A 25,580-nucleotide genomic window follows, 5' to 3' on the forward strand; every position below is an offset into this window, starting at 1 on the left:
TTTATAAAATGTAACGAAAGCCCAGTGCTGTGGAAAAAGAAAAGAAAACAAGAATAATGCCATCTCTTTTACACTACCGACTGTGCTGCTACGATCCAAAGGGATTATAAACAACTCAAACAAGCAGTACTACTTCAAACAATAAAATACCTTATTAAACCCCAACATGAGAGGGCCTTTGGGAAGGAAGACTTTTGATGTGTACACAATCCCTCCAGTAGTGAATATATTTAGTCTCGCACCAAGAAAAAAAAGGAGCAAATCACTCTCCTGACTCCATTCTTCATTCTGAGGGATATCAGGAGCCAAATTCAATAACAACCTTAGATCATAGCCCAATCCATCTCTGAATCACCCCATAGTCTTTGCATAGCCTTAGCCCCGCAGCATAATTTAACACTGTCAGACTATGAACTCATCTCCGCCATAGAAAATGAATGGGCTTGGTTCCAAGAACAGGATATCTTCACAGAAATCCCTCAAACTTCTCCGCAGCAGCTAAATTTAACAGAATTTCAGCTGTGTGTGTCAAAATGGAAGCAAAAAGGAACTGAAAGGGATGGAATTTGATCTGAAAAGAAGGGAAATAATGTGTCTAGCACCTTTACCTTTCATTGTCCATAGGCCACAGCAAATTGTCAGCATAAGGCTGATGTTCTTTTGAATGAAAGCCATTTAATACGCGTAGTTCTGATACAGTCATAAAAGCAGTTGACTTTTTTATGTAAAGGTACATTTTTTTACCGTAGACTCACATTTATATAAAAAGAAGAAAAGGAAAAAGAAGAAAGAGATCGCTCACAAGAGACGTCATTTAAAAGCAAATTCACACACAGTCAATGTCCTTGGTTTGTATCAGCATTTAAAAAACTTCCAAAAATGCAAAGAAAAAAACACTGCGACTAAACATTATCTGCACCAGCTAAGATCCACTTATCCCCATTGTCCCTGAAATTGAAAGAGAATTGATTCAGCCACCAGCACTTTTCAGTGCTGTTATTGTTGTTATGGTTTTATAAATTAGCCGTGGGTTGTGAAAGTGTGATCCTATCAAATTTCCAAAATAAGCCATGTGGAGTCAGTAATGACGAGCGTTCATTTTCTTCACTAAAGTATCCGAGTGCTAAATGCTACGCAGGTTTTTGTGTTTTATTTTCATCTTAGATAAGGAGAGTGCAAGGAACATGGTGATTACAATTAGCCTTTAAATTAAATACCTTTGGGGGAAAAAAGGATACAGCTTATTGTCTTAGTGTATGTTGGGTATGTTTTTAGTAGGTTAAAGGTGGATTGCAATAAAATTCCTATTTATAATAAGGCGCCGGTATAGCTCACTTGGTTGTGTAGGTCAGCGGTCCCCAACCTTTTGGACCACGGACCGGTTTAATGCCAGACAATATTTTCCTGGACCGGGCTTTAAGGTGTCGTGGATAAATACAACAAAATAAAATGATACGACCAAGACAAAAACTGTGGTATTTTGTAAATATAATAATAAACCCAAATTCACTGTGTAATTGTGTAACTTTATTAGCAGCGTCCTCCTGAAAATGCGCAAACAACATTGAGAGTAACATCCTTCTCTCTGCCCCTTAATGCTCTCTGGTCGCTACGGTAACGTGCTAACATTTCTTTCAAAATAAGACACAACTACAACACGGGAAAAGACCCAGGAAAACCGAGTTAACGATAAAAACCCTGAAAACCATAAATTTCACACCCAAGCCTCAACTCTTGCGGCCTGGTACCAAATGACATGGACCAGTACCGGTCCGTGGCCTGGGGGTTGGGGACCGCTGGCGTAGGTGACCCATGCCACTGCGGAGGTCTACTGCAGATGCCTGTGTTTGAGACTGTCCTGGGCTGTGTGCCAGTTACTCTTGCTTTCCTGTCAATAAAGGCTAAAAATTAAAAATAAATATTTAAAAAAAAATTATTCTAAGTAAATCTATTATCAAATTATTTCTTTTTTTTTTTTTCTTTTTTTTTTGCCTGTCCCATTTGGTTCTTTAGCCATCAGAATTGTTGTCTGAAGACCAACAAGGATACCCAATGGATTTACTTTACCAAATGGATCATCGTGGCATTGCCGTATTGGTCCATTTGATCGACCTTTGTTTTTATTATTTATTATATTTTATTTTCAGATGTTACAGACGGGACAGACATGAGTGAGGGATAGGAAAGGGAGAAAGAAAGAGGAAGGAAAAGAAAAACAGAAGGGGAGAGGGACAGTGAGAAAGGGGGGGAGAAAAAAAATCTCCTGGATCACCTGTTGAGAGAAGAAGAATAGAAAACAAGCAAAAAAAACCCAAAGCAACATACTAAACACAACACCATCGCATTAATCTAGCTAAGTGTAAACAGCAGTAAATACTAAATATTCAATGTTGTTGTGCAGCACGCAGGACAGACAGCGCACAATGTGCAGTAGCAGCCAAGAAAGGTGTAATTTAAGTCTACGAGTGTTACGTTTCGGTGTGTCAGTGTTTTGTTTTTGCGTGACTGTTATGTATTTCCTGCTTTACTTTGAAAGTCTGTGTTATCTTAGTGTGTTCAGTGCGCTCCAGCCTTCATCCGCCTTCCCTTCACTGGAGGGTCCGTGGGACCGCTCCAGCCTTCGTCGTCTGCTAGAGGGTCAGTGGGACCGCTCCAGCCTTCATCAGCTTCGTCTGCCTTCGCTTCAGCCTTCGTTTGTCTGAATCAAACTTTTCACTTGGGGTTACATGTTTGATTTTTGGGTAGGGGGAAATGTTACGTTTCGGTGTGTCAGTGTTTTGTTTTTGCGTGACTGTTATGTATTTCCTGCTTTACTTTGAAAGTCTGTGTTATCTTAGTGTGTTCAGTTTACGTTTTCCCTGTCTCGTCAGTTCTAATTTGCCCCAGCTGTGTTTCCCTCCTGTGGTCCATTCCCTGATTGCTCCTTCTATGTATTTAAGCCTCGTGTTTCAGTATGTCATGGTCGCGATCTCCCCCGTATTGTAAATAGTTTGGTGTTTTGTTGTAAATAAATAGTCTGTTGTAAATAGTTGTGAATGGGTTTGTTAATACTTTCGTCATGGGATATTTTCGTTTTGGGATTTTGGTGGAGAGCCTTCGTGGTTTTATTTTCCTTATCTTTGTTTTTCTACGTTGCACCCCGGTTGCCTAGGCCGGGGTGTAACAACGAGCAGTGAACACCCGTGTGCATACCTGTGTGGATCAGCGCGCTTGTATTCAAATGGTTTCCACATGTAATGGTCTGCAAGAGGATGTAGCGAGCCATAGCCCCGTCCCCCAGGTCATGAAGCAGGCATGGAGGAGATCCAGGCCCCAGACATCAAATTATTTCTAATTAGCTTTTTTTGTAAATATAATTGATGCTAAAATGCTGAACATTGATGGATTCTCATATCAGCAAAGCAGCAAAGTATTAGCATTGTACTCTAAGTACAGATCTCTAAATACAGACTCTTTATTCTCTTGGACTTGCACACAACTCTTTTTCATTCAACTGTGTCTATGCAAGGTGGGACAATTCAGAATACATGTGGAGGTGGCATGGTTTCCACTGTGATGGTATTTTACCCAGGTGTAAAGGCAATTATTGCAGTGTGACCACATTCTTAAACCAACTAAAGTTGAAACTAGTTGAAAGGTCACATAATTCCAGCTCTTGTTGCTTTCTGCTTCCTTCCTATTAGTCACCGCAAGTCTTTCCTTACAAAAAATGAATTCAAAATAAATTATAGCAGCAAGTGGCACTGCTGCTAACTCTGCCTCATTTCGCAAGTGATCTTTGATTACAATGCAGACAGATCAAGATAATGAGAAAGCATTTTCCTGCCAGGTGTCAATGCACAAGCGTGCGGATGTCATTAATCCACCACATGTTAACACCAGGTGTAAATTGGGCCTTAGTCTTCGTATATGATTCCTCAACAACACCATGCAATCTGTACAGATGAAAAACGACCTGTTTTTTCAGCTCTCAGTTAAACATGAATGATAGTGCAACCCTATTATTAGGCGAAATAAAAGCTGAATTTAAAAGGTGAAATTTGACATTCTGTGATGCAATTAGTGACAATGTGCAATTAAAAAAGAACGACTAATGACTTCAACACGGTGATTCAACCACAAAAACAAAGATGCAATTCATAATTAATGGATTTCTCTCCATTGCAACAAAATTCAGCATTTCTTTCTTATCTGTAGGCAAACAAAGTACGCATTCTATTTCTGGTCTCCCGCTACCAAGTGCATATTTTACACAGTGTACTGACAGTATCTTGGGCCGCAACCAACACGGTCTGCAAATGATGAAATACGCCTTTTAGAGCAAAGGTATACAGGCTCCATTGTGAATCATGGACATTAGTCTGATGACTGGCTCATACAATACCCTAATTGCCTCATGTTACTATGCACAAATTCTTCTATATAAAGCTAAAGGGCTGTTGGACATCAAATTGCTACACAAGTCACATACCATCAGCTGAACATAAAGAATGCACGAAAGAAGATTTGGCTACATTTTTTTTAGAAAAACCTGCAGTGTGGCATGACTTGTTATGAGGTGTTTGAAGCTGCTACCTGATTTTGTTAAGTATGCCCTGTGCCATATGTATATAAATGAACAGCACTGATATGGAAATAGGCATGCTAACACTTGTCGTTTACTTTTAACACAGTTCAAAGTAAGGTTTGTGAGCATTTGTCATGCTTTCAGAAAGGACGCCAAGAAAGGAAGACATAGAAACGCTATACCAAGAGCTTTTCCAGTACATGTAGGTCATTTCTCCTCCCAGTGGAAATATAGCCTGTTTTAGGATTAAGGGCTATGATTCATTATGACTGAATTTAATTACAGCGAGAGGTGGCCAATGCATCCCCGGTTTTAGCATATTAGGGTCCCTTCATCTATTGGATGGGAAATGTCTAGTGGAGGGTGTGGGGGCAGGGTAGGGAAAAAACTGAGTGTGTGGAGAGAATGGGAGGAGGTGGAGGACTTCAAGTTACTCTGGCATAGCTGCAGTTTCAACACACATACTTGGACACACACAGAGACACAAAGGGAGATAAAAAAAAAGCAGATTACTGAGAGTAATCAGGTTAAGGTGAGAAAGTAATGTAAGTTGTTTATTTTTATCCCTTCAGCCATTTACGAAGAGAAAGAAGCCTGATGTAAGAAGACTTTCAGTATTAATCACAGTTTTGTGATACTCAAATTTAAATTGGCTCTCATAATCTGCTACTGTACATAGCAATGCTTAATGTGGTTGGTGTGATTTGTAAAAGTAACATTTTTACATTAGCTCTAGTGTTAACCGTATAGTCTAAAATATGGATTTAGCTAATGTGACATTAACCCCTGGGTCATAAAGTCTCAATTTTAGTATTTTTGGGGGGCAATTATCAATATGTTTAGAGGAGAGGAAAAGTAAGCTAGGTTGTCACGTACAAAGTATGATTAATTCACAGTTGTTGAAGTTGTATAGTGAGAAATGACAGATTTCTCATTATACAGTAATGCAAATGTATATTGACAGGTTTGAGTTTATTCTTCAACAGTCGATGTTCCCAGAGCAATGTATAAAATCTGCCCATCTCATTGGTGGCTTGGATGAAGAAGTACGATATAATTCAGTGCACCAAAGCTAGAGTTGCACCTTTAGAAACACGTTAGCTGCAACAGCTGTAACAGGGGTTAATCTGCATAAACAAACAAGTTGCCTAAATATTTATTCGTCGTGGCACATTCTATTATAGTTTATTAATAACGTGGTAATAGTGGGGTAACTAGGTGGAAACAATAAAGTAATAAGCAATATTAATAATAGTTTTAGCAGAGTAATTTAGCAAACAGATTTAGCTACCTGTTAATTAGTGTAAAGTATTATGTAAATACAATACTTTCAAGTGCAAAAAATGTACTGCAACCTATAATTCTTTGTTAAATAAATTCATAGAAAATCCAAAAAGGAAGGTATATGACAAAAACGCAATAAAAGCTTTAATTACTGGAGACGAATCCTAGTAGCCAGCTTACAATGTAGCCACCTGTCTAACAGCCACATCAAAGCAAACTCTAGGCTAAAATAATGCCAATGATAAACATTGAGCAACATGCTGTAAAGAAAGATGTTTCACAAGTAAGACAGATGCTTGGACGAGACTGCCAGAATCATTTTACAACTGACATTTGGAGCTTAAACATGTTGTTAACAGCTGAGTTGTTTTACAGTGGAGGGAGAACTCTCTCAATACAAACTCTTTATTCTACTCTGTCTGGTAGTGTCATTGTTCTATCAGGCTATCATTATCAGTAGGAGACAACAATGATTTCAGCCAAGACTTTCTGTTGAGCTAAGCTAATACTGAACTTTATGTACCCCCCGAGGTACAAGTACCCCTTGTAGTACTCCTTAGGTGGTACTTTCAAACATGACGTTACATGCAGCAACTCTCACTCACCCAGATAAGGTTCCACTGTACATGTAATTGGCTTTCATCTTTCGAAATCTTGCAGTGTTAACTTAATTATTCTTCCTCCCTTAACCCGGGGGCGACCGTGGGGTTGGGAAGCGCATCTGTAATCGGAAGGTCGCCGGTTCGATTCCCAGGCTCTCTGTCCTGGTTGTTGTGTCCTTGGGCAAGACCCTTTACCCTACCGCCTACTGGTGTTGGCCAGAGGGGCCGATGGCGCGATATGGCAGCCTCCCTTCTGTCAGTCTGCCCCAGGGCAGCTGTGGCTACAACTGTAGCTGCCTCCACCAGTGTGTGAATGTGAGAGTGAATGAATAGTGGCATTGTAAAGCGCTTTGGGTGCCTTGAAAAGCGCTATATAAATCCAATCCATTATTATTATTATTATTATTAACCCGAAATAAGAAACCTGTTTTTTTGACTCAGATATGTTGTTTCTGAAATTAGACTTCTTCTGGAAGTGGGGAACAATCAGATTAGCATAGAGCTTTTGTGTTTTTATTTTTTTCAATCAAATTGAATGGAGTTTTGATAGACTTAACCCCCCCCAAGCAACACTGGCTAATACATAATGAACTCATCTCAAAATACACTTGACACAATGAACAATTCTCTGAAGGTATCTGGAGTACAGAAGATATGATAAAGATGGGAAAACTCAATATCGATGTACAATCTCAGTTTAAGGAAACATTTGTAAGACCTCATGGATTCTGCCTAGTAGCCCTTCAGACTAACTCCAGATACAAAGGAGAAAAAAATGCTTTTATTTTACACAGTATCAAAAGCTACGGATCAGTCAATAAAAAATAAATAAAAATGATGCACAGTTTCATTACATTATGAGGAGAATAGTCAAGTAGGCTCTGTGCATAGCTGACTAACATGTCCACCTACTGACTGCCTCACTTTCCAACTGAATAAAGACAGTATATCTATATATTTCAGGGCGGGTGAATTATCTTCCCATGCATACTTAAGACTCCTCAAGCTCTTTTATAAGGAAGAAGACACCATAAGTTAACCAACTTTTTTGTAATACATGAACTGCCTGTATGAAGGTTATGCTTGCGTTAGTCACTGAAGTAGAGAAGAATTCTTGATAACCCTATTCTACCAATTGCAAAAGTCTCCAGGCCACTTGTTATCCACTTTGTAGAGGAAAAATAGAGAGAACTAAAAACGTAACTTTTGTAGTTATTCATAATACATCTATACTCTGAGCGCAGGCTGAGGACCTCTCTTGAATTATTCAAGATCAAACCTGTTGGGGATGTCGAAAATTCAATACATCAGCACTTCAGGAAACTTCAGCTAGACCGTATTCAGATAAAAAAAAATGCACATAAAAAGATACAGAAAGAAAATACACAACAACTTCCCTCCGCCTACAATATCCCCTAATATTTAACTGGGTTAAAACATAACCAGCAGTGACAAAGTCAGTTTTTCTTACACAACGTATCCTAATGTGGAAATCACATACGTCTTTTTTTACCCACCATCAAACTGAAAAATACTGCTGAAGGATGAGACGAGAGGAGAATGAGTAAATCAAGGCTTTAAATGCAACACCTAAAAGGCAAACATCTAATACAAACAGCTTGTGTAAATGTTCAAGTAAACTCTGAATAAAGCCAACAACATTTTAACATCTTGATTTTCTTTCTCTCTCCCTTTTTTTTATAAATATGAATAAAATATACCATGTTTTAAATCCTGTGGTTCATTTGATGCACTGTATGTGAAAAGCACCAGTTTCAAAAGCTGAAGTCAAATGGACAGATTGCAACAGCTTTCACAGTCTCAGCAGGAACAAAAACATTTGCATCTTGTTAAACTCTAATCCCGACTTCAGAAAATGTTATCAAACCAGTCTCCATGCCCAGCAATTTCTGGAGTTCTCCCTCTGAAAAATAAGCATGTTCAAAACATAAATTAACAGCCAAGATGCACAAAGAGGAAAAAACTCACTATTGATCATTCAGGGCTTCACATCAGATGTTATTTTAAATATCCTCAGATCCAAATTGTGTGCTTCAAAACAAATCGTAACATTTGTCCTGCAGGTTAGAACTAAAATATATTCTAATAGTCTAAGTGAACTGTAGAGGTGGCCACACCGCAAAACTCTGACCGCACCAAACAACAAGCTGTGAAGCCCATCATAGGCTGCACAAATATTCATAGAACCCTTTCACTGTGGTTTTCCCTCAGAGACAGCGCACCCACCTGTTTAACCCTTGTATGGTGTTCGGGTCTGTGAGACCCGTTTTCAGTTTTTCTCAAAAGAAAAATTAAACAATTAATTATTTTTTCAACCTGAAATTCATTGGCTTTGGCTTATTTTCTGTGAAGAACATAAATCCGAACTAATTTTCAATGACCTCATACTGTACCTCCCCCCACGCATTTACATTACATACAAGGTGTTCGGGTCCACTGGACCCAGGTCTAATAAAAGTGTTGAAAGTGTAGGTCCTGTGTTCCCATACTCTGTTTTTCTCCTTTCTGGTGCTGCTGATAGTGTTTTCTTCCCCTCCTGCTCCGCACAAAGTTGCAACATTGTTAAAAATTCAACTATCAACACCGTCTGCTCTTACATTCCCACACATTTTACCCTCTTTCTTGAGGGATCCAAATTTTATTTTATCATTCCCTGTCTCTCCTGCAAATTAGGGGCATAATACTATAAATAAGACTTTGCCAGTGTGGTTCTTTATCACAACTGATCAAGATGGCAAAAGATTATCTGCTGCGAGGGCCATCCAATTGATTTTGGAAGAGAGAGGGGCTTCGGATGATGATGTTGACAAAGAGGTTTCAGAATATTTCACATTTCTGAAAATTCAGAGTCTTACAGTGATTTTGAAGAAGAGGATGAGGTTGAGCATCATTTAGTAACAAAACGAAGACGAGTACCCCATCTGCAGCCAGCTCCAGGACCAGAACAAGCCCACCAGACAGCAAGTGAAGAAAAATGGATGTCAATAACTGGTGAAACTGAATGGTCTTCTTGCCCAAGAAATGAGCCACCCTGCAGAGCTGTTACTGTGATAAGCCAGGGCCAACACGGCTGACAGTTACTCATGTGCAGGACATCAAGTCTTCATTTTAGCTTTCATCCCAGATTCCATCCAGAAAATTATTCTAGATTCCAGTAATCTAGAAGGAAGGTGTGTTTTTGGAGAGAGGTGGAAGGAGATCTAAGAACCCCAAAGACCTACTTTGGGCTTCTTATCCTTGCAGGAATCCCTGTGGGATGCAGAAACCGGCAAGAACCTTTCCGTGCATCAGTGTCTCTGGAAAACTTCCACAAAATTTCCAGGATTATCCGTTTTGATAACCAAGACGACAGACCAGCTCGACGGCAGAGAGATAAGCTAGCTGCCATCAGGACAGTGTGGGATAAGTGTGTGCACCACCTCCCCCTGTCTTACAAACCTGGGCCTAATGTCACCATTGATGAGCAGCTGATCCCATTTAGTTGTGAAACATATTGCTTCACGTGTAAATGTGTTGTGTCTTTCCATTCACTCCACTTGATTATAACTGATTTATTTTTTTATAACATTTTATAAAAAAAACCAAAAAACGAGAAGCACATTGATTCATAAATGTGATCTAACAAAGGTAAAGGGAAAAAATTAACCATGTTTGCTGTTCATATGGCTTGTAATTGGGATGAAGTAAACATCTGTTGAGTAATTTAACATAAAATTGTTTGATAGTGTTAATTTGGAAAGCCAAAACTCTAGCGGGTCCACCAGACCCATGAACACTGGCTGAGTAACAAAAATATGAACACCACACAAGGGTTAAACTCAATTATCCTGTAAGCTTTATAAACAGCTCGATAAAAAACAACTTTAACAACCTCCAAAAGAATCCTCATGGTGTACTTCGCAATGTACATGGTGCAAATTGCTGTCATACCTCCATAAGCAATTATCAAAATCAGAATCAGAATAATTTATTAATCCCAGAGGAAATTATGCTAATAGTATATGTCAATATGTTAATAAGAGTAGGTACCTAAAAAATGATAGATTGGCAGGATCTACCTTATAGCAAAATAATAAATACATAGATAGATAAATAAATAAATAAATAAATAAATAAATAAATAAATAAATAAAAAGAGCAAGACATCACTTTTAAGGCTACTGCAGTGTACTGTAAGTAATGGTATGGGGCTGGCCACCTTTTTAAAAATGCCCTGGCTCTTCCATTATGTTATGCATTAAAACCGCCTTTGTGCAGAGATTGTCTATATTTGCATGAAGTCAAATATCAAAGATCAAATTTAAATGAAGCCTAATCTGTTGTGTGATTACAGTTAATCAATTTTATTGCTTTAAACAGTTTAATTCATTTATTATAGTTTGTTGGACACCACAGAATTAACAATTCTCTAAATTGCACCTGATTGGAGGTGTAACCAGCTAAAGTAAGTCAAATAAACCTGTCCACAAGTGTGTGTGCAAACTTAATGACATCTTAGTTAATTTCCCTAATTTTAAAGCTTGATCTGACTTGTTTTCAGGTCAGAATCGACAAAAGTTAAATAAATAAATGAACTAGACTACCTCTCATAGTGTAGTGCAGAACCTACTTGTACTACTTCAGCTTGTTGAAACAAGATCCTAATCCTTCCCACCCCTCCTCCCAAACAAAAATGGATGCAAAGACATGCAAAGTGGCGTAACTTCAGCTTTACAGAAACTCATTTCTACAGCATTATTGTATTACTCCAAAACCGACACGTCATTGTCTGTCTCTGATTTGGAACCTTTGTGGTTATTCGTGGCAAATGAATAGTATGCTATTTTGGTGAATGCACTTTTTCACCAGAATAGGCCTTGGCCAGGCATGGTAACTTCCTAGAGCCTCCCTTGGTTGCCAAGCAACTGCTAACAGCCAAGAAATACCCTGGCACATCACCCTCAGTCTAACTGTCGTTTATACAGTTCAGTTTTTACACAAATTAAACAAACTAGATATAAGCTGTTAATTAGTGAGCCTTAGGGGTGTTGGTAAATTGAATTTGTTACCTGGCTACCAAGCTAGCTGTTACACTCTGTTCCCAGTGTTTATGCTAAGCAAAGCAAACATGCTGGTGGCCACAGCTTCATATTTAAGTGAAACCAAAAAGTTCTCTCCAGAAAGCAAATAAGGGCATAAAACTGAACCCCTGTCCACATGTAATCATATGTTTGCAGACATCCAACCTGTTGCCATTCACAGCCAGCCTGTGTTTGGTTTAAGGGTCAATTACCTTGTTTGGCAAATTCTGTAACTATATGAAACTCTGCAACCTTGCTGCTAAAATTCATGTCTATTTAGGAGATCTTTGGTCAGACCCCAGCCACTAAAGTCAACTTAGCTTACTTTAAATTATTAGCTGTGTTCTTTGATGATTTGCATGTGCAGCTTGTCGTCTGTTTTGCCCTCAACCTCATATAAACGGCTTTGCCCTGACTTTGTCCCAACCTCCTTCTAGACTTTAAGTCAAACTTCACCAAATTTGCTTTAAAAATTGCCCTGCTGATATTCACTTCAGCCCTATATGTGTGAGAGAGTCCAAGAGTAAACAATGTCCCCATCCTGTCTCCCCTCCTACCCTGCTGATAACTACCCTACTGTCTGGTTTACACTGCTGTTTTTATCTTCTTTGATTCTCTGGCTTGAATAACGGCTTTCCCACTATCTCAGATGGCCCCAGGATGCCTCTCGAGCTCCCAACTATGTGAGCTCTTGTCCCTTGTGTGTATGATGTCCCCGTGTCAGCTTGAATCACCCTCCTCTCCGACTCAACAGGCTGCTCTCACCACTCCCCAGCTGTGCGGTGTTTGTGGCACCAGCAAGTGTGAGTAGACGCTAGTGAGGCTGACCTTTGCAAGTTGCCTGTGCGCTATGATTCTAACCCATTTGACAGTGAACACTCCAAAGAATGCTAATGAAGTGGCTTGAGTAGTAACACATTATGTTCACTCTGGTGTAATTATCTGTGGGACTGTCCCTGCTGCCCACGATGCATATTGTTTGATTATTAAGCTGAATTACTGTCATTCCGAACACCGAGTTCTCGATGTCGGGTCACAAATAACTCATAATGCACGCACATGAAAAAATATCTAGTGGAAGTTGCAAAAATAAAAAGCACAACAAACGCTTGTTGCACAAAAAAACGGAAAATTCTGTTTCTTTTGTTGAATTTCCGGCACCTTTGTACATTTGATAGCTCAGCGCCAGAGATGTTTCCATCAAGAGACGGCTTCTAGTCTTTTGCTCTTCGTAAGGGTTCTTTTATTTGTGTTGAAAGAAATGCTTTTGAGTGTAGCCGAAGAGCCCCGGCTACTGCTGCCCAACTGCCGCTTGAATTATAAGGTGAAATTGGTCCATCCATTACTCGGATGGTTAGTTAGATGGCTAATTTTGAAGACATCTCTATAAATAAGTGCGGTTCAGCACAAGGGCTGCTTCTGTGCGCTTGTACCTCCTGTGATGTGAAGCAGCACTCTGCCTCAAAGGCTGCAAATTTCTCTCGCTCCTCAAACACAAACAGATCCATGAAAAATAGCATGTGGGAGTGGATTTAGAAAAGTTATTGAACATGGAAAAAGTGTTCCGAATTGCGAGGCGAGTGATGTTGATGCATTAACAAAAACAAAGATCTAAAAAAATTTCACACCTCCTAACACCGCTTATTCAGCAGATGCCACACAGTGCTGTTTCAACACAGGCAAATATTTAGCCACATGAACACCCCGCAGGAAATGCGCATCACATCATGTTTACCAGTAAGCGTTTGTTAAGTGGATGACTTGTTCCAGCGTTTTCACTTGTTTAAATAAGTGTGTTGACAATTTGCGGTGGAGGCTGTGTAGTTTGAGGTTCTTTAATGTATATTTCCACTGGCTTGATTTGACTGCCGCTGATTCCAGGCCAGTACACTTACCCGAGGCTGAGTGCCAAGGCATAATGAGACATTTGGTTGTGAAATTCAGAATCTGACAGAATGCATTAAAGCCAAGCAGACTGCAGATACGGGGAGCAGCCAGGCCAAAGTGATAACTTCCTATTTCCTACTGACTATATCATTTTTGCCTTTGCTTCCAGCCAAACAAATGGCCAAATTGTGCTGTGACTGGATCATTGTTTGGACATGGATTCCTATTGTTCGTCATATTAGATATCCGGATACTTCTGACAAAAGCAATTACTGGTTGTGCCACTCTGGTGTTGTTGCTTATAACCTGCCGGGAATTTTAGGGCTGTGTGTGTTAGCGCTGTAACTTTATTCTTTTTTTATTTATGAAGAATTCATTTCCAGTAAGGTCATTTTCGTGACATGGCAGGACCTTCCATGTCACTCACACTGAGTCACAAGGTCAGGGTGTCCCACCCACGCTTTTTTACAGCAGCAGTGTGCCCTTGCGACATCAAACAAACACACACTACGTGACAACTATGATCTCAGGGAACAAATAATGTGACAGCTTCTCAAGCTCCCAGGCAGCCTGCTCTGCCCGCAGGGAGTCAATGAATCAGATTTTTGATATTTCTCAAAGGGTTTGGGCTCGGGCATGAGGTCAGATGCAAAGATGTAACCAGTCTGATTTTTACATGCCTGCTGCTATGTTGTCTTTACACCGGATTGGTAGATGAATTACTACAAAACTACAAAATGAAAAGAAAAAAAAAGCCATAAAGGATGAATCAGTGTTTGAATGGAAAAATAAAAGGACCTCTTAGTCAGGAGCTTACTTGCAAATGAGTTTGTGTATATTCCATGTGAATAAGCGGATCTCAACACATCTATGAATAAGTAATCAGTCTGTTCATGTCCTTTGGGATTTACTAACAAGAAAAGCAATCAGACACAAGAATGTGTAAAAGAAAACAGGCACTAGAAATTCCTGACTGCGCCGCTGACCTCTCTTTTTTAACTTTCAAATGGGCAACGCAGGACAAGGACACGGCACAGATGTTCACAAGCAAAAACGCTCTCCTCAGTAGTCAGATGTAACAGATATCTGGGGACACACAGATCAGACAAAACTGCATTTAAGATGACCGCGGACAAGAAATGACCTTTAGCTGAACTCCAGCAATGTCACAAATAAGCTCATTTTGATTTAGATGCTTTGCTCTAGCAGCCTTCTGGCAAAAAAAAAATAATACAGAGGAGAACAATAGGACAGTCAAATGTATCCTAATTCCAGCTGGAGACGCTAATCCAGTTCAGAGACAGCGAGGAAATGGGCTTGTGAGAGCAGAACTAGCAAATACATGCAGATGAGAATGATTATCCTACAGACGAGCGGAAAGATGAAAACTAATTTAATAATAAGACCAGAAAATTCTCCAAGATAACAGGGATCTGGAGACCAATCCAAGACCCATCTGGCTTGCACTGCACACGCTAGAGCCATTTTCCAACAGGAGCTGTCCATTTATCCTGTAGCGCTGAAAGCTGGGGAGCAATGCTTCTGCACACTGCAAACTAATGGTTCTGCAGAAGGCTACTCCAGCATTAGTATTGGATTAAAAATACCTGTGGATACTCATTAATGTATTACACTACAGATGTCAGGTACTTTTACCTATAGAGTATACAGTATATTTACTTCTTTACACCTCGATGAAAAATTCTTAATAAAATACATTATGAGGGGCTTTCCCTTAAAGTTGATTTGAATGTTACTTTTTCACTGACTGCACCTCTTTGAATGATTCATTTTCAGCTATAGTGATTCCATTCAACAAAAATAAGTCAATTTTATGCTACTTACATCTCTTTTTCAAACAAATTCTTCTACTTATTATCTACTGCACTCACAGGGGATATTGTACTTTTTTTGCACTGAATTTCTTTCAGAGCAATGCATGTCAAAAACTCAAAATTGCCTCTGTGTATAAAATGTGCTTTATAGATAATCTTTCTATTCCCTGCCAAGTTAGAAAAGGCCTTGCATAGATACTTTGGTAAGTCTTTTTAAACATCCCCTTTCGAAGGGATTAGCCTGTTCAATATTCACAGTAATGCTGCAATGTATTAAACTAATTTAAAGTATTACAGTTGAAAGATCAAGCTTTTACTAATGGATATGTCAGTAATTGAAGTACAATTACTTGTGTCTAAGCAAAAACTACAGGTGTGAGATTACACATATAAACATGTCCTCAGAGTGCCTTTAGAAGCCTTTACTGGCTAGTTCCACACCGTTTAAAGATGAATGAACTACAAACTAAATTTTAAAGTTCTCTAAATAACTTCCTGCATTGTAATTGTACATAATTAAGTACACTGCGTTGTTTTGTCTCGCACTTAAAATGTGAACGCTGGAAAATTTCTTATAAAGGCGTATTTTAATGCTATATTACTCAGTTAAGCGGCCTATGTTTTTACCACTATTGGTCTTTACCTAAGGAAATGCTACCAGCAGTGTTGCCACATCTCATAAAAGCATGATTAGTCACTTTGTCAGTGTACCCTCGCGTTAACTATGCCATTTATGCCTTGCTTTAAATGTCATTGGGAGGTTTTTGTACTTATTTACCTGCCAAAACAGGCATTACTTTGATCTATCTGCTTGGACCTTGGCAAAACACCTACTGTAAAAAGACACATTTGAGTAATATATATACCTTTTTCTGTGGACTGATTACAATGCAAATTACCTTGTCGATCTCCAAACTAAAACTGCGTGTTTCCACAAGCACATGCTTCAACCTTGTCGCAATAAAATGCAGAATGTCCTCCCACACTGTCTGCATTTGGTGTTTTCATTTGTTCAGCATTTTATATAGGACAATAGGAATATGTACAACTCTCTGAAACCCTGCTGTGTCCCAGATTTTGCAGGTCATTGTGGTAAGGAGTTATTGATATGTGTATTATTGTGCAGGTGCAGCAAACGTGCAAAAAAATGATAAATAAATAAAAAACACAAGTAGGTGCTGATTTGAACAGCAGCTCAGTCACATTTCTTGCACATATACAACACACTAAACTGTGCTAATGGATCGCTTACCTTGCCAACGTAGAGAGGTTCATTTCCTGTGTACTCTTCTAATACGAAGAACTGGTTCCATACCCAGCTGCGTCTGTTTCTGTGCGGGACATCCCAGGGGTCTGGATCAGAGTGTGGAGACTTCTCCAGATCCCCAGAGCTGGGATTGAGACCCCAGCAGCTCCTCTCCTGCAAGGGAAACAGGAGTGCCAGAAGAGCCAGGGCTCTGCATATGCCTGAGCAACACCACCAGATCATTTGGGCTTTTTCCAAAAAGCACTGAGGCCAGAAGAGGAGCAAAAATTAAAAAAAAAAAAAAAAGACAGAAAAGCTGAAATGTCAAAACCCTCAGGGTTTTATCCACACAGTCCTGACCCTGTGTTTCACCAGAAAGCAAGAGCAGGCAGACCCTCAAAAGAGCACAAGGGTTGAAAAAGAGTCAAGCTCTGCATTTTGCTGTATTGCTCTTCTTTTTTGCCTGATTGAAGACTAAAAGTGAGGTAATTCCCTCCACTTTGGAGCCAGATCGTTGACATTAAAGCCAGCTAACAGGGTCACTGGCGGCTGGAGAGGCTTCAATGCAGGGCCTTTATAATTGGCACCTATCAGAACACAGAGAGAGGAGAAAAAAAAGAAAGAGACAAAGACAGAGAGGAGAGGAGAGAGGAAGGACTGTCAGCAAAATTGCTTTGTGACTGCAGCCACTTTGGGCAGCAAGTAACGTGGCTGCTGATGCAATGATAATGACATTTTTCACCAATCATAAAGAAATTGGTCAAAAATGAGCAGACAGTAAATATGTTAAACGCAATCAATGTAACGCCCTTCATGTACACACTGTAACCTACACACACAACAAAGAACAATTGGTTGAGGTCAAAATGTTAATAAGGCTTTGATGGAGGGAAAGTGACCTGGCTTTTCAAGAGATTTCACACCGAAAGAAACAGCAGCCGCTGCGTGGAATAACAATCAAATGCCATTCAGCTGGCTCTCAATTATCTGGGTTTTTCCCTCACCAAGGTCATTATTTTGTCACATTTTCTTTGTGTAAAATCGCAGTGTAATGGCGGAGGGGCTCGCCATTCAACACTAACAAGCCACATGATCTGTGTGGCTAGCTCTCATCGCCTGGATTAAAAATAAATCTGAGCTGTCAGCAGCATGATGGCCCGGGCTCTTCTGACCTCTACTCCGAGCACTCTGTTGCCCGGTCCGAGCACATGCAAGGGGATCTATCTCGCTGCCATCCTCGCTCTGTGACAGATCCCCAAAGATGCCAGAACATGAAGACTTGTCAGAGCAGAGAAAAGCATCGGCTCCTGACAGATAATGTTCTTCATGTCACAACACATCCTGGCAGTTGAGCAATTATATAAACTTCATAATATTGCTGCTTTTGTCTGTCTAATTTGACACCTAATTAGAACTTCAACAAATTCCCTCAATAAATATTTGTGAAGGAGGCTCACGGGAGCGACGCTTTCGGGCACATTTGTATGAACTTGAGGCGATACGAATGCCATTTAAACTTCAGCAGGTGCTCTAAAGCAGACGTGCAGAAGACTGAGTGTTTGACCATACATGTATTTATTTCCTCACTGACCTCTCTTTCTCTCTCCTCTACGAGCGCATTGGCAGGGCCCTGGATGAGGAAGGTAATTGCTTTGGCATACAGTGACCTCTGTCTTCCCACACAGATTCTCCAGTTCTCATTTTACTTCCTCTCTGCCCCCCCAAGCAAAATAAAAACAGCACACCACACATCCTGTGGAAGTCGTTTGCTGTACCTCACCACAGCAAAGTCATTAGCCAGCGCTAATAATTAATACTGAAATGACAACAGCATGATTGTCACCTCTGCAGACACATATGTGTATGCTGTATGTGAGGAGCATCCTCAACACGTTCTTTTATTTTTCTAAAAGCATCTCAAACTCTTTCTTTTTTAAAAAAATGCATATTAAATAAATATTTCTGGTCAAAGTGCAAGAAGCACATAAACCACTACAGGGCACAGCTTTATCCAGAACACTATGATAACATTCTGATCTGCCATTGCTTTCAATGTGAAAAAAACCACACAAAAAACCCCACGTATGCTAAACATACTAAATCTGTAATGTGTGCATATGCATTAATACACAGATTCAAAGTCACTGCCTCTACATGACAATTTAATGGTAGAGGTGGAAAGTGGAGCAGATCTGGCTGCAGGGCAGCACGAGTTGTGAAGGCAGGTTGCAGCCGTGGTATTGTAGGAGAGAATATCGGCACAGGGTCAGTGTGAGCCGAGCGGCCAAGTTAATGCTTCTCATTTCGCGAAATCCCGAACACGAAGAGACGGGAGGCTGGAGATGACACTGATGCAGCTGTGGGTGCAACTGTGGGTTCAGTAAAGCAGATATTGGCTTTTTAGTTAATGAGTTTCTGTTGATTTACTGTCTGTTTGATTTTAAGTTATTAGCCAACTCATGCAGTAGGAGAAATCAATTTTTTCCCAATGCAGTTAAGCTGTTCATCATTTTAAAGAATTAAAGCGTATTATATCAATTGAAAGTGATTGAAATAAATTCACTACTGGCAAACAGAGACGAACATACCAAGAGCGTTTTGTGAGACTGGTGTTTCTTTCTTTTTTTTCTGCTGATGTCAAGTTGGCTTTAAGTTTTGTGTGTGTGTGTGTGTGTGTGGGGGGGGGGGGGGGACTCAATGATGGTATAACAACAGAGAAAAAACTGTCAAATGCTTTGTCCCCTAGTAAGTAAGCTGGTGGAACCAAACACTGGAGGAATACTGTAAAGCAAAGGGACACAGAGACTGGCACAGTTGGGAAACCACACAGGCACTTTACCTTCACTATAGCAGGCTGCCCATTATTATTCATTTAAAAGCAGTTTTTTCTTCTTTTTGAAAAAACACGGTGGGTCATCCTGCTTGAAAGCCCTCACAATGTTTGTGCCATATCCCTTAAATGCTTCAGTTAGTTTTCAACGATGCAGAAAAAAAACTCTTTCTTTTGCTTTAAAAATATTCAGATATAATCATAAAGTTGACTCACTCAGTCTAGCAATATCAGGCTTTCGAAATGGTCAAAGCACACACAGGATTGCCTGTGAAGAAGCCGACTCTTGGTTGGCCGTTGTCAACGCGATGACTTTAAATGAAGTGAAAATGTGAGATAAAGCCATGAATGTAAAGCCTCCCGGTCATCCCTCGCTTCTGTTTCTCTTACACACAGTCCTCTAATCCCATTTGCCAGTCTCACAACAGGATTACCAGTGCTACAGCGCTCAGTAACCAGTCACACGCTTCCTCTGATCCATATTCTCCTCCATCATTGGGAACGTGCAGTGTCTTCTCCCCGGGGGGCAGATCACGCTACACAAACGTCTGTGAACCTAAGTCAATTATGGTTTGGGACACTTCACAAAGACAGATTCACGTGTCATACAAGCATACGGCCGCAATTAAAACTACTGGATAGGTAAATTTAATAAGATCGATCCATTTGACTTCTAGGAATCCTTGGGTCCTGTGATTCATGTCTATGTCTGGCCTGTACACCACCCCATCAACTAAACAATTTTGCAGACTCCCACCTCCATCCCACCCCCCACGATGGCAATGGTACCACCTAACAACAGCAGGCTCTCAACAGCAGCTGAAGATGTCGGTTTTAAACTCATATTTCAGTTTCCACAGATCCCAATTTCAAGAAACTACAAGAAAGGAAAAAATATATAAATTAGGAACCATTTGGACCACACACCACAACCCACAAAGCATCTGCTGCCAACATCATGGTGCCAGACATAAGAGGACGCCCCCAGAGGTTTTGTGCACATGGTGGGATGGGTCAGAGCAGTTTCTTTTTTTTGAGAGGGGGGGAGGTTTTGGCAGCATGAGTACAACCTGCATAATATTGAGAAGGTGATTTTAATGCTGTGGGTGATAGGTGTACAGTATATTCACTGGAGAACTTATAGATCTAGCCTTTTTGTGTGTTTTGTGACATTTAAAGGTCTGTTTGTAATAAAAAAAAAGGAGCTGTATGTGAGCAGTTTTCATATAAATAATAGTAGCATGACATTTCATTGATTTTTCTTAGACCTTCTCTCCTTGCTTGTCTTTTTATAAAGAAATCAGAGCACAGGGTCAGCTGCAGAGCAACAGTGGCCATATACCTGGCGGGTCTTCAAGGATATTTACAGTGCACACAGATCAGACTCTTGCTGACGCAGGAGCTTGAACCCGAGCTCTCCAGTTGAAAGGTGGTCGTCCCTCACGCTGATTTCTAACATCTCATCTCGCGTTCATTTAAATTCACCTGGCATCCTGCACTGGAAGAAGCTGACTGACATTGTATGCTTCATACGCTGCATGGAAAAAGATGTCAAGATGTAGATGGATGTGCTCAGGGCCAGGAATAAGACAATCGCCTTTTTCACCTATATTAAAGCACTTCTGAAAATAATGCCAGACTTGCAGACTGAATCACTGTTTGTCTACCAAACAGCAAGTGGAACAATGTTAAATCAAAACTCTCTGTTATTAATTTTCCTGTAAGAAAGCAAAGCCACCTGTTTTTTATTAAGGTTTGTGTAGGTATTTCTAGGACAGTGTTCTAAAAGAAGTGAAAATGCTGACCTTCAGTTCCACACACGCACAAAACAATCATATCTTTAATTGCTTGCGCCGAATTAATAAACATAATAAATCAAGCAGCTGATGAACTGTATATTCATTCCTCTCACTATGGCGACTATGTGGCATGCAGGATAAAAATAAAAGTAACACGAGTGAACCAATTTGCACAGATAGTTTGAGGCATTTTGTTGAAAGCTAAACAGACACTTGGGGGAAAAAAAGTACCATCTCAGTGAGTCATTTTATTGTATATTGATTCATAATGTCATTTTTGTCCTTAAACAAGTGGAACGCTGTGCCAATTTCTGGTATGGTTCCGCTTATTCCCACTGCAGTTATTAGTTTCATGAATTTCCTCGAAGCATGTGAGGGTATCTCAGCCTCAAACAGGGCAAATCTTTTCATTTTAGAAAAGTCTTAATTCCTAATATGATTGAAAATAAGTTCATTTTTAAAGCTTCAGGCATTTTTTCCTTTATGTAGGTTGATGGAGGGAGGAAATGAGATTTTGCAGCTCATTTCTATACTGAGTGACCCTTTGCAGTGCAAATCAGCAGGTATCCCTCTCTATAGAGACCTTTTGTTCTGGTCAGGTTTGCACAGTCAGGCGACCTGGTTTCTTTGACCCTGCTGTTAACTATCAATAATTGCGCATTGGCTGCCGACACCTGCAAGATGCAGAAAAAGTTCGCAGGGCGCACCTGTTCCCTAATCGACCTAGCGGCGTTTTGATAATTTAAAGAAGAAGAAAAAGGAAAAGATCGAGTGAACATCTTGACAACTTCAGTGTTTGGAGAAATCAAGCAGGAGAGGACGGAGAGTGGTGGCAAATGAGCACATGATGGGAAACGGGCAGCACGAAAGCGCCGACAGTAAACATCTCTGTGAGCGACCGCCGCAGGAAATCCGTGTCCACGGAATACTAATCACAGAATAAGCGACGGGACAAAAAATGCAAAGCAAAGCCCTAGTAGCGCATACATTAACAAAAAAAAAATGTGGGAAAGAAAGAAAGAAAAAACTCGAAACATGATTGCAGCTGTGAAATCTATTAAAATTACTCACCCAAAGAAGATGGAATAACTTCACCGCGACACGGATGGTGTGCCGTGGTAGAAGTTGGGCTTCTTCTCTCCAGCACACGCAGAAAAAAACGGCTTATGTCAAAATAAAGAGTTTGAAAGTTTTCATGATGAAATTAGTCCTGATGGCGGTGCACGGCTGCTGGAGATCGGCTACCGGATCGCGCGTAAATGCTCACCCTTGGCAGGGATGTGGCAAGTCTGATTCTTTCTCTCTCGCTCTCCAACTCTCTCTCTCCCCCTCTCTTACTCTCACGCACTCTCTCACTCTCACTCTCTCTCTCTCCCTCCTGCGCAGTGCTGACTCTGTGCAGGGAACCCCAGCTGCAGGGTTTTGGGTACGTATCTATATTTCTCTTAACATAAGGCAACGAGGGAATCGGAACACCGGGCGAGACAGGAAACGCTCTCATCTGAGCCAAATGCTCGCTGACTGGAGTGGAGGGAGCCTATCGAAAGAGTTTGACCAAAATAAGTTGGCAAGGAGGGAGCCAGAGACACACGCAGCGTTTTTGGCAAACCGGACGAAGAACCAAAATTCAAACCTGCCAAGTTTTTGGCAGCAGATGGCATGCGTACTGTGAAATGATTGCCTTGCTAGTGAAAGGAAAATCAATACAAAATTATTGACACCTTCAACCAGCGAGAGGAATTTAGCATCTCCCCTCACCTTGAGAATTAATTAAATCTTGAGAGCTACCACATGTTTAAAAGAACTCTCTCATTTTTAATTTTGGGAAATTTTGCACTTAGGCACATGTGCGTATTTCTCTTTTTTTCCCCAGAATAATTCACACTTTTAAAACACAATGTTTATTCAGTACGCTTTTTTTCTGAAGTTCCACATTTGTGCTCCCGGAGTTTTGTTTTTCGCCCAATTAGCAGCAAACTGAGCTCCTGTGGTGACAGAAGAATGCAGCATAAGGCTGGCCTCTCTTAAACTACGGCACCTCTACAGTCACAGACTCTGAGACCAACCAGTATTAGTTACGATCCTAATTAGTGACAGTAAACACACTATATGTGCCAGCCCTTCCAGATAATAACGCATGCATTTGCAAAACAAATTCTCATCGAGCCTAGGCAGTGTTTGGACTTTGGTATTTGTTTTGAAGCAGGTGGTTTACACTTACTCTTTTCTTTTTCAAAAGATTGTGCACCAGTTTTCACATTGCATTTCGAATTATAAACAGAGATTGGACATTAGTAACAAATGGATTACACTCTTTGCATTTTTATCCATGCTATTTGCATTTTGGAGACGGCACATTACCATGGTGCAACCTCCTTTGTCTCATCTCAGTCATTTAGGAAGGGAGCACTGACCCAAACTAATAGAAAGAGCAGCCTCTGTCTGTCATACCTGGAAGAGCAGTTAGCAAAGTCTAAATCTGAGACAGAACAAGTTAAAAAAAAAAAAAAAAAAAATATATATATATATATATATATATATATATATATATATATATATATATAAATAAGTTACTATAAAGTGTGCTGGGAAACGATGAAGACTAATATTGTTGGAGACAAATGGAAAGGCAGAAAAGGAAGGGAATAATACCAAGAAGAGGAAATAGCTGGACTGATCAAGAAGTCAACTTAAAGGATGTAGAGGGACAGAGTGCAGCGGGAGTAAGGGGGGTGTGATAATAGAGGAAGAGGTGAAAGGGAGGAGAAAAGGGAGGTTTATCGCAGGAGGAGGGGGGCGCGGGGGAGTAGTTCAGCGGTGAGAGTTATTTAATTGGAGAGTGACATTGGGAGCTTGGCTCGTCAGCTCTTCCCCATCAATCACGCGCGTTCAGGAGATGCCTGAGGTGATGTGGCCCATGTCCTACTCCCTCTAGATCTCACGGCCCACCCCGGCATTTAACCGCCATGCCTCTATTACATATCCTACACCCTTGGTGCTCCATCGCCCCATCAGGATGCTCTGACCTCTGCTCACCTGGCCTACAGTAATCTGCTCCCCTGTGACACGCTCCTTGATGTGTCTTTTTGTTCACCGACTAACAAGAAAAACACTGAAGGGATACTGTAGCAGCTTGTGGAGCACTAAAATATGACCTCCAAGGACAGAGTTTGATTTTCGTGTAATATGTGTCACAATGCAACAATAAAACCGTTGATAGCTGAAGTGAGTGACAGTATTTCAGTGCAGCTAAACCCGTAAAGAGGTGGGATTGAAGAGGCAGCATATCTACACTCAGTTCTTAAAGTCTGTGTTCTGAAAGCAAAAAAAAAAAAAAGGGGGGGGGGTGTAGAGAGGTGTTGATGCTTTTTAGTGGCCAGTGGACTCAAATCAAGGATCATCCTGCAGTGAGGCCACGGTGCTAATGACTACACAATCATGCCACCTTTGTTTGGGAATGCATGAGACTTTTTTATCCAGGAAAAGATGACAGCAGGATGCCAGAGGATGGAGGGCAAAGGTCTGTGTATTTTCTCCTGGGAAATCTTGGATCCCTGTATTCATGTGAATGCTACTTACTGTACTGTCATTGTCACAGGCCAGATACACAGCTTCATGGAAACAGTAAATCCTGGTGGACGTTGCCTCTTTCAACAGGCTGCAAAAAATCCTAAGGCATAGAAACAAACTTGTGAGACAGTGTTCACCAAGCTTTAAATTACTCAGCTCTCAATCTCAAACCTCTTTGGTATGTGCTCAAAACTTAAAACCACCTAATGACATACAGGACTTAAGGATCTGCTACTAATGTCTTGTTGCTTGATATCACAGAACACCCTCAAAGGTATCCATTAGTCTTGTATTCACCATTCATACACTACCAGTCGGTTTCTCTGTGTCCCAGTTCACACTCTCAGATCCTCCACTGTTAATTAGATACACAGTACTCCTTAGCATGGTGGGGGTAACTTGTTATGAAGTATCAGATTACTGTAATCACATTACATTTTTCAGCAATGCAATAATGTAACACACGACAGTACTAAAATCAGTGCAATTACAATTATGTCGTTACTGGCATTACAAAGATTCTTCAGTTATCTGTCCGTCAGATGGACATAAAGTAAAAACAAACATGATTTTGTTTTTTTATTCTTGCCTTCTCACTTACTCAAGTGACTTCATTCCTATACTGGGAGGAGGAGGAAATGGTGGAGTGGTGCAAACCCACTCAAAAACCTCAATTTTGGGGAGTGGAGATGTGGATATTTTCTTTTTATTGCACAAAAGGACAAGAGTGCAATGCTAAAGTGGAAACTGCGTCCAAGACAGAAACAACTGCATTATACTGCAAACACAACATCGGCTCGTTGTAACCACTGCACAGACATCATCTGAACACAGATCTAGCCAAGAACCCGGAGCGACGATAAACCTGACAAACATAAA

General features: G+C 40.4%; 1 protein-coding gene across 1 annotated transcript in view; it reads right to left on the reverse strand.

The window, feature by feature from the left end:
• Nucleotides 1–23,056, reverse strand: part of LOC113029246 (cadherin-7) — a 116,889-nt gene extending 93,833 nt beyond the window's left edge. Inside the window, exons 1-2 of the mRNA XM_026180022.2 lie at nucleotides 22,203–23,056; nucleotides 16,509–17,089 (exon numbers count right to left, since the gene is read on the reverse strand). Coding sequence (XP_026035807.1) covers nucleotides 16,509–16,745 — 237 coding nt within the window. The 5' untranslated portion in view covers nucleotides 16,746–17,089; nucleotides 22,203–23,056. The remainder of the gene's footprint in view (nucleotides 1–16,508; nucleotides 17,090–22,202) is intronic.
• Nucleotides 23,057–25,580: the final 2,524 nt, after the last annotated feature.

Source organism: Astatotilapia calliptera, chromosome 9 (assembly GCF_964374335.1).
Source record: "Astatotilapia calliptera chromosome 9, fAstCal68.1, whole genome shotgun sequence".
Lineage (NCBI taxonomy): Eukaryota > Metazoa > Chordata > Actinopteri > Cichliformes > Cichlidae > Astatotilapia > Astatotilapia calliptera.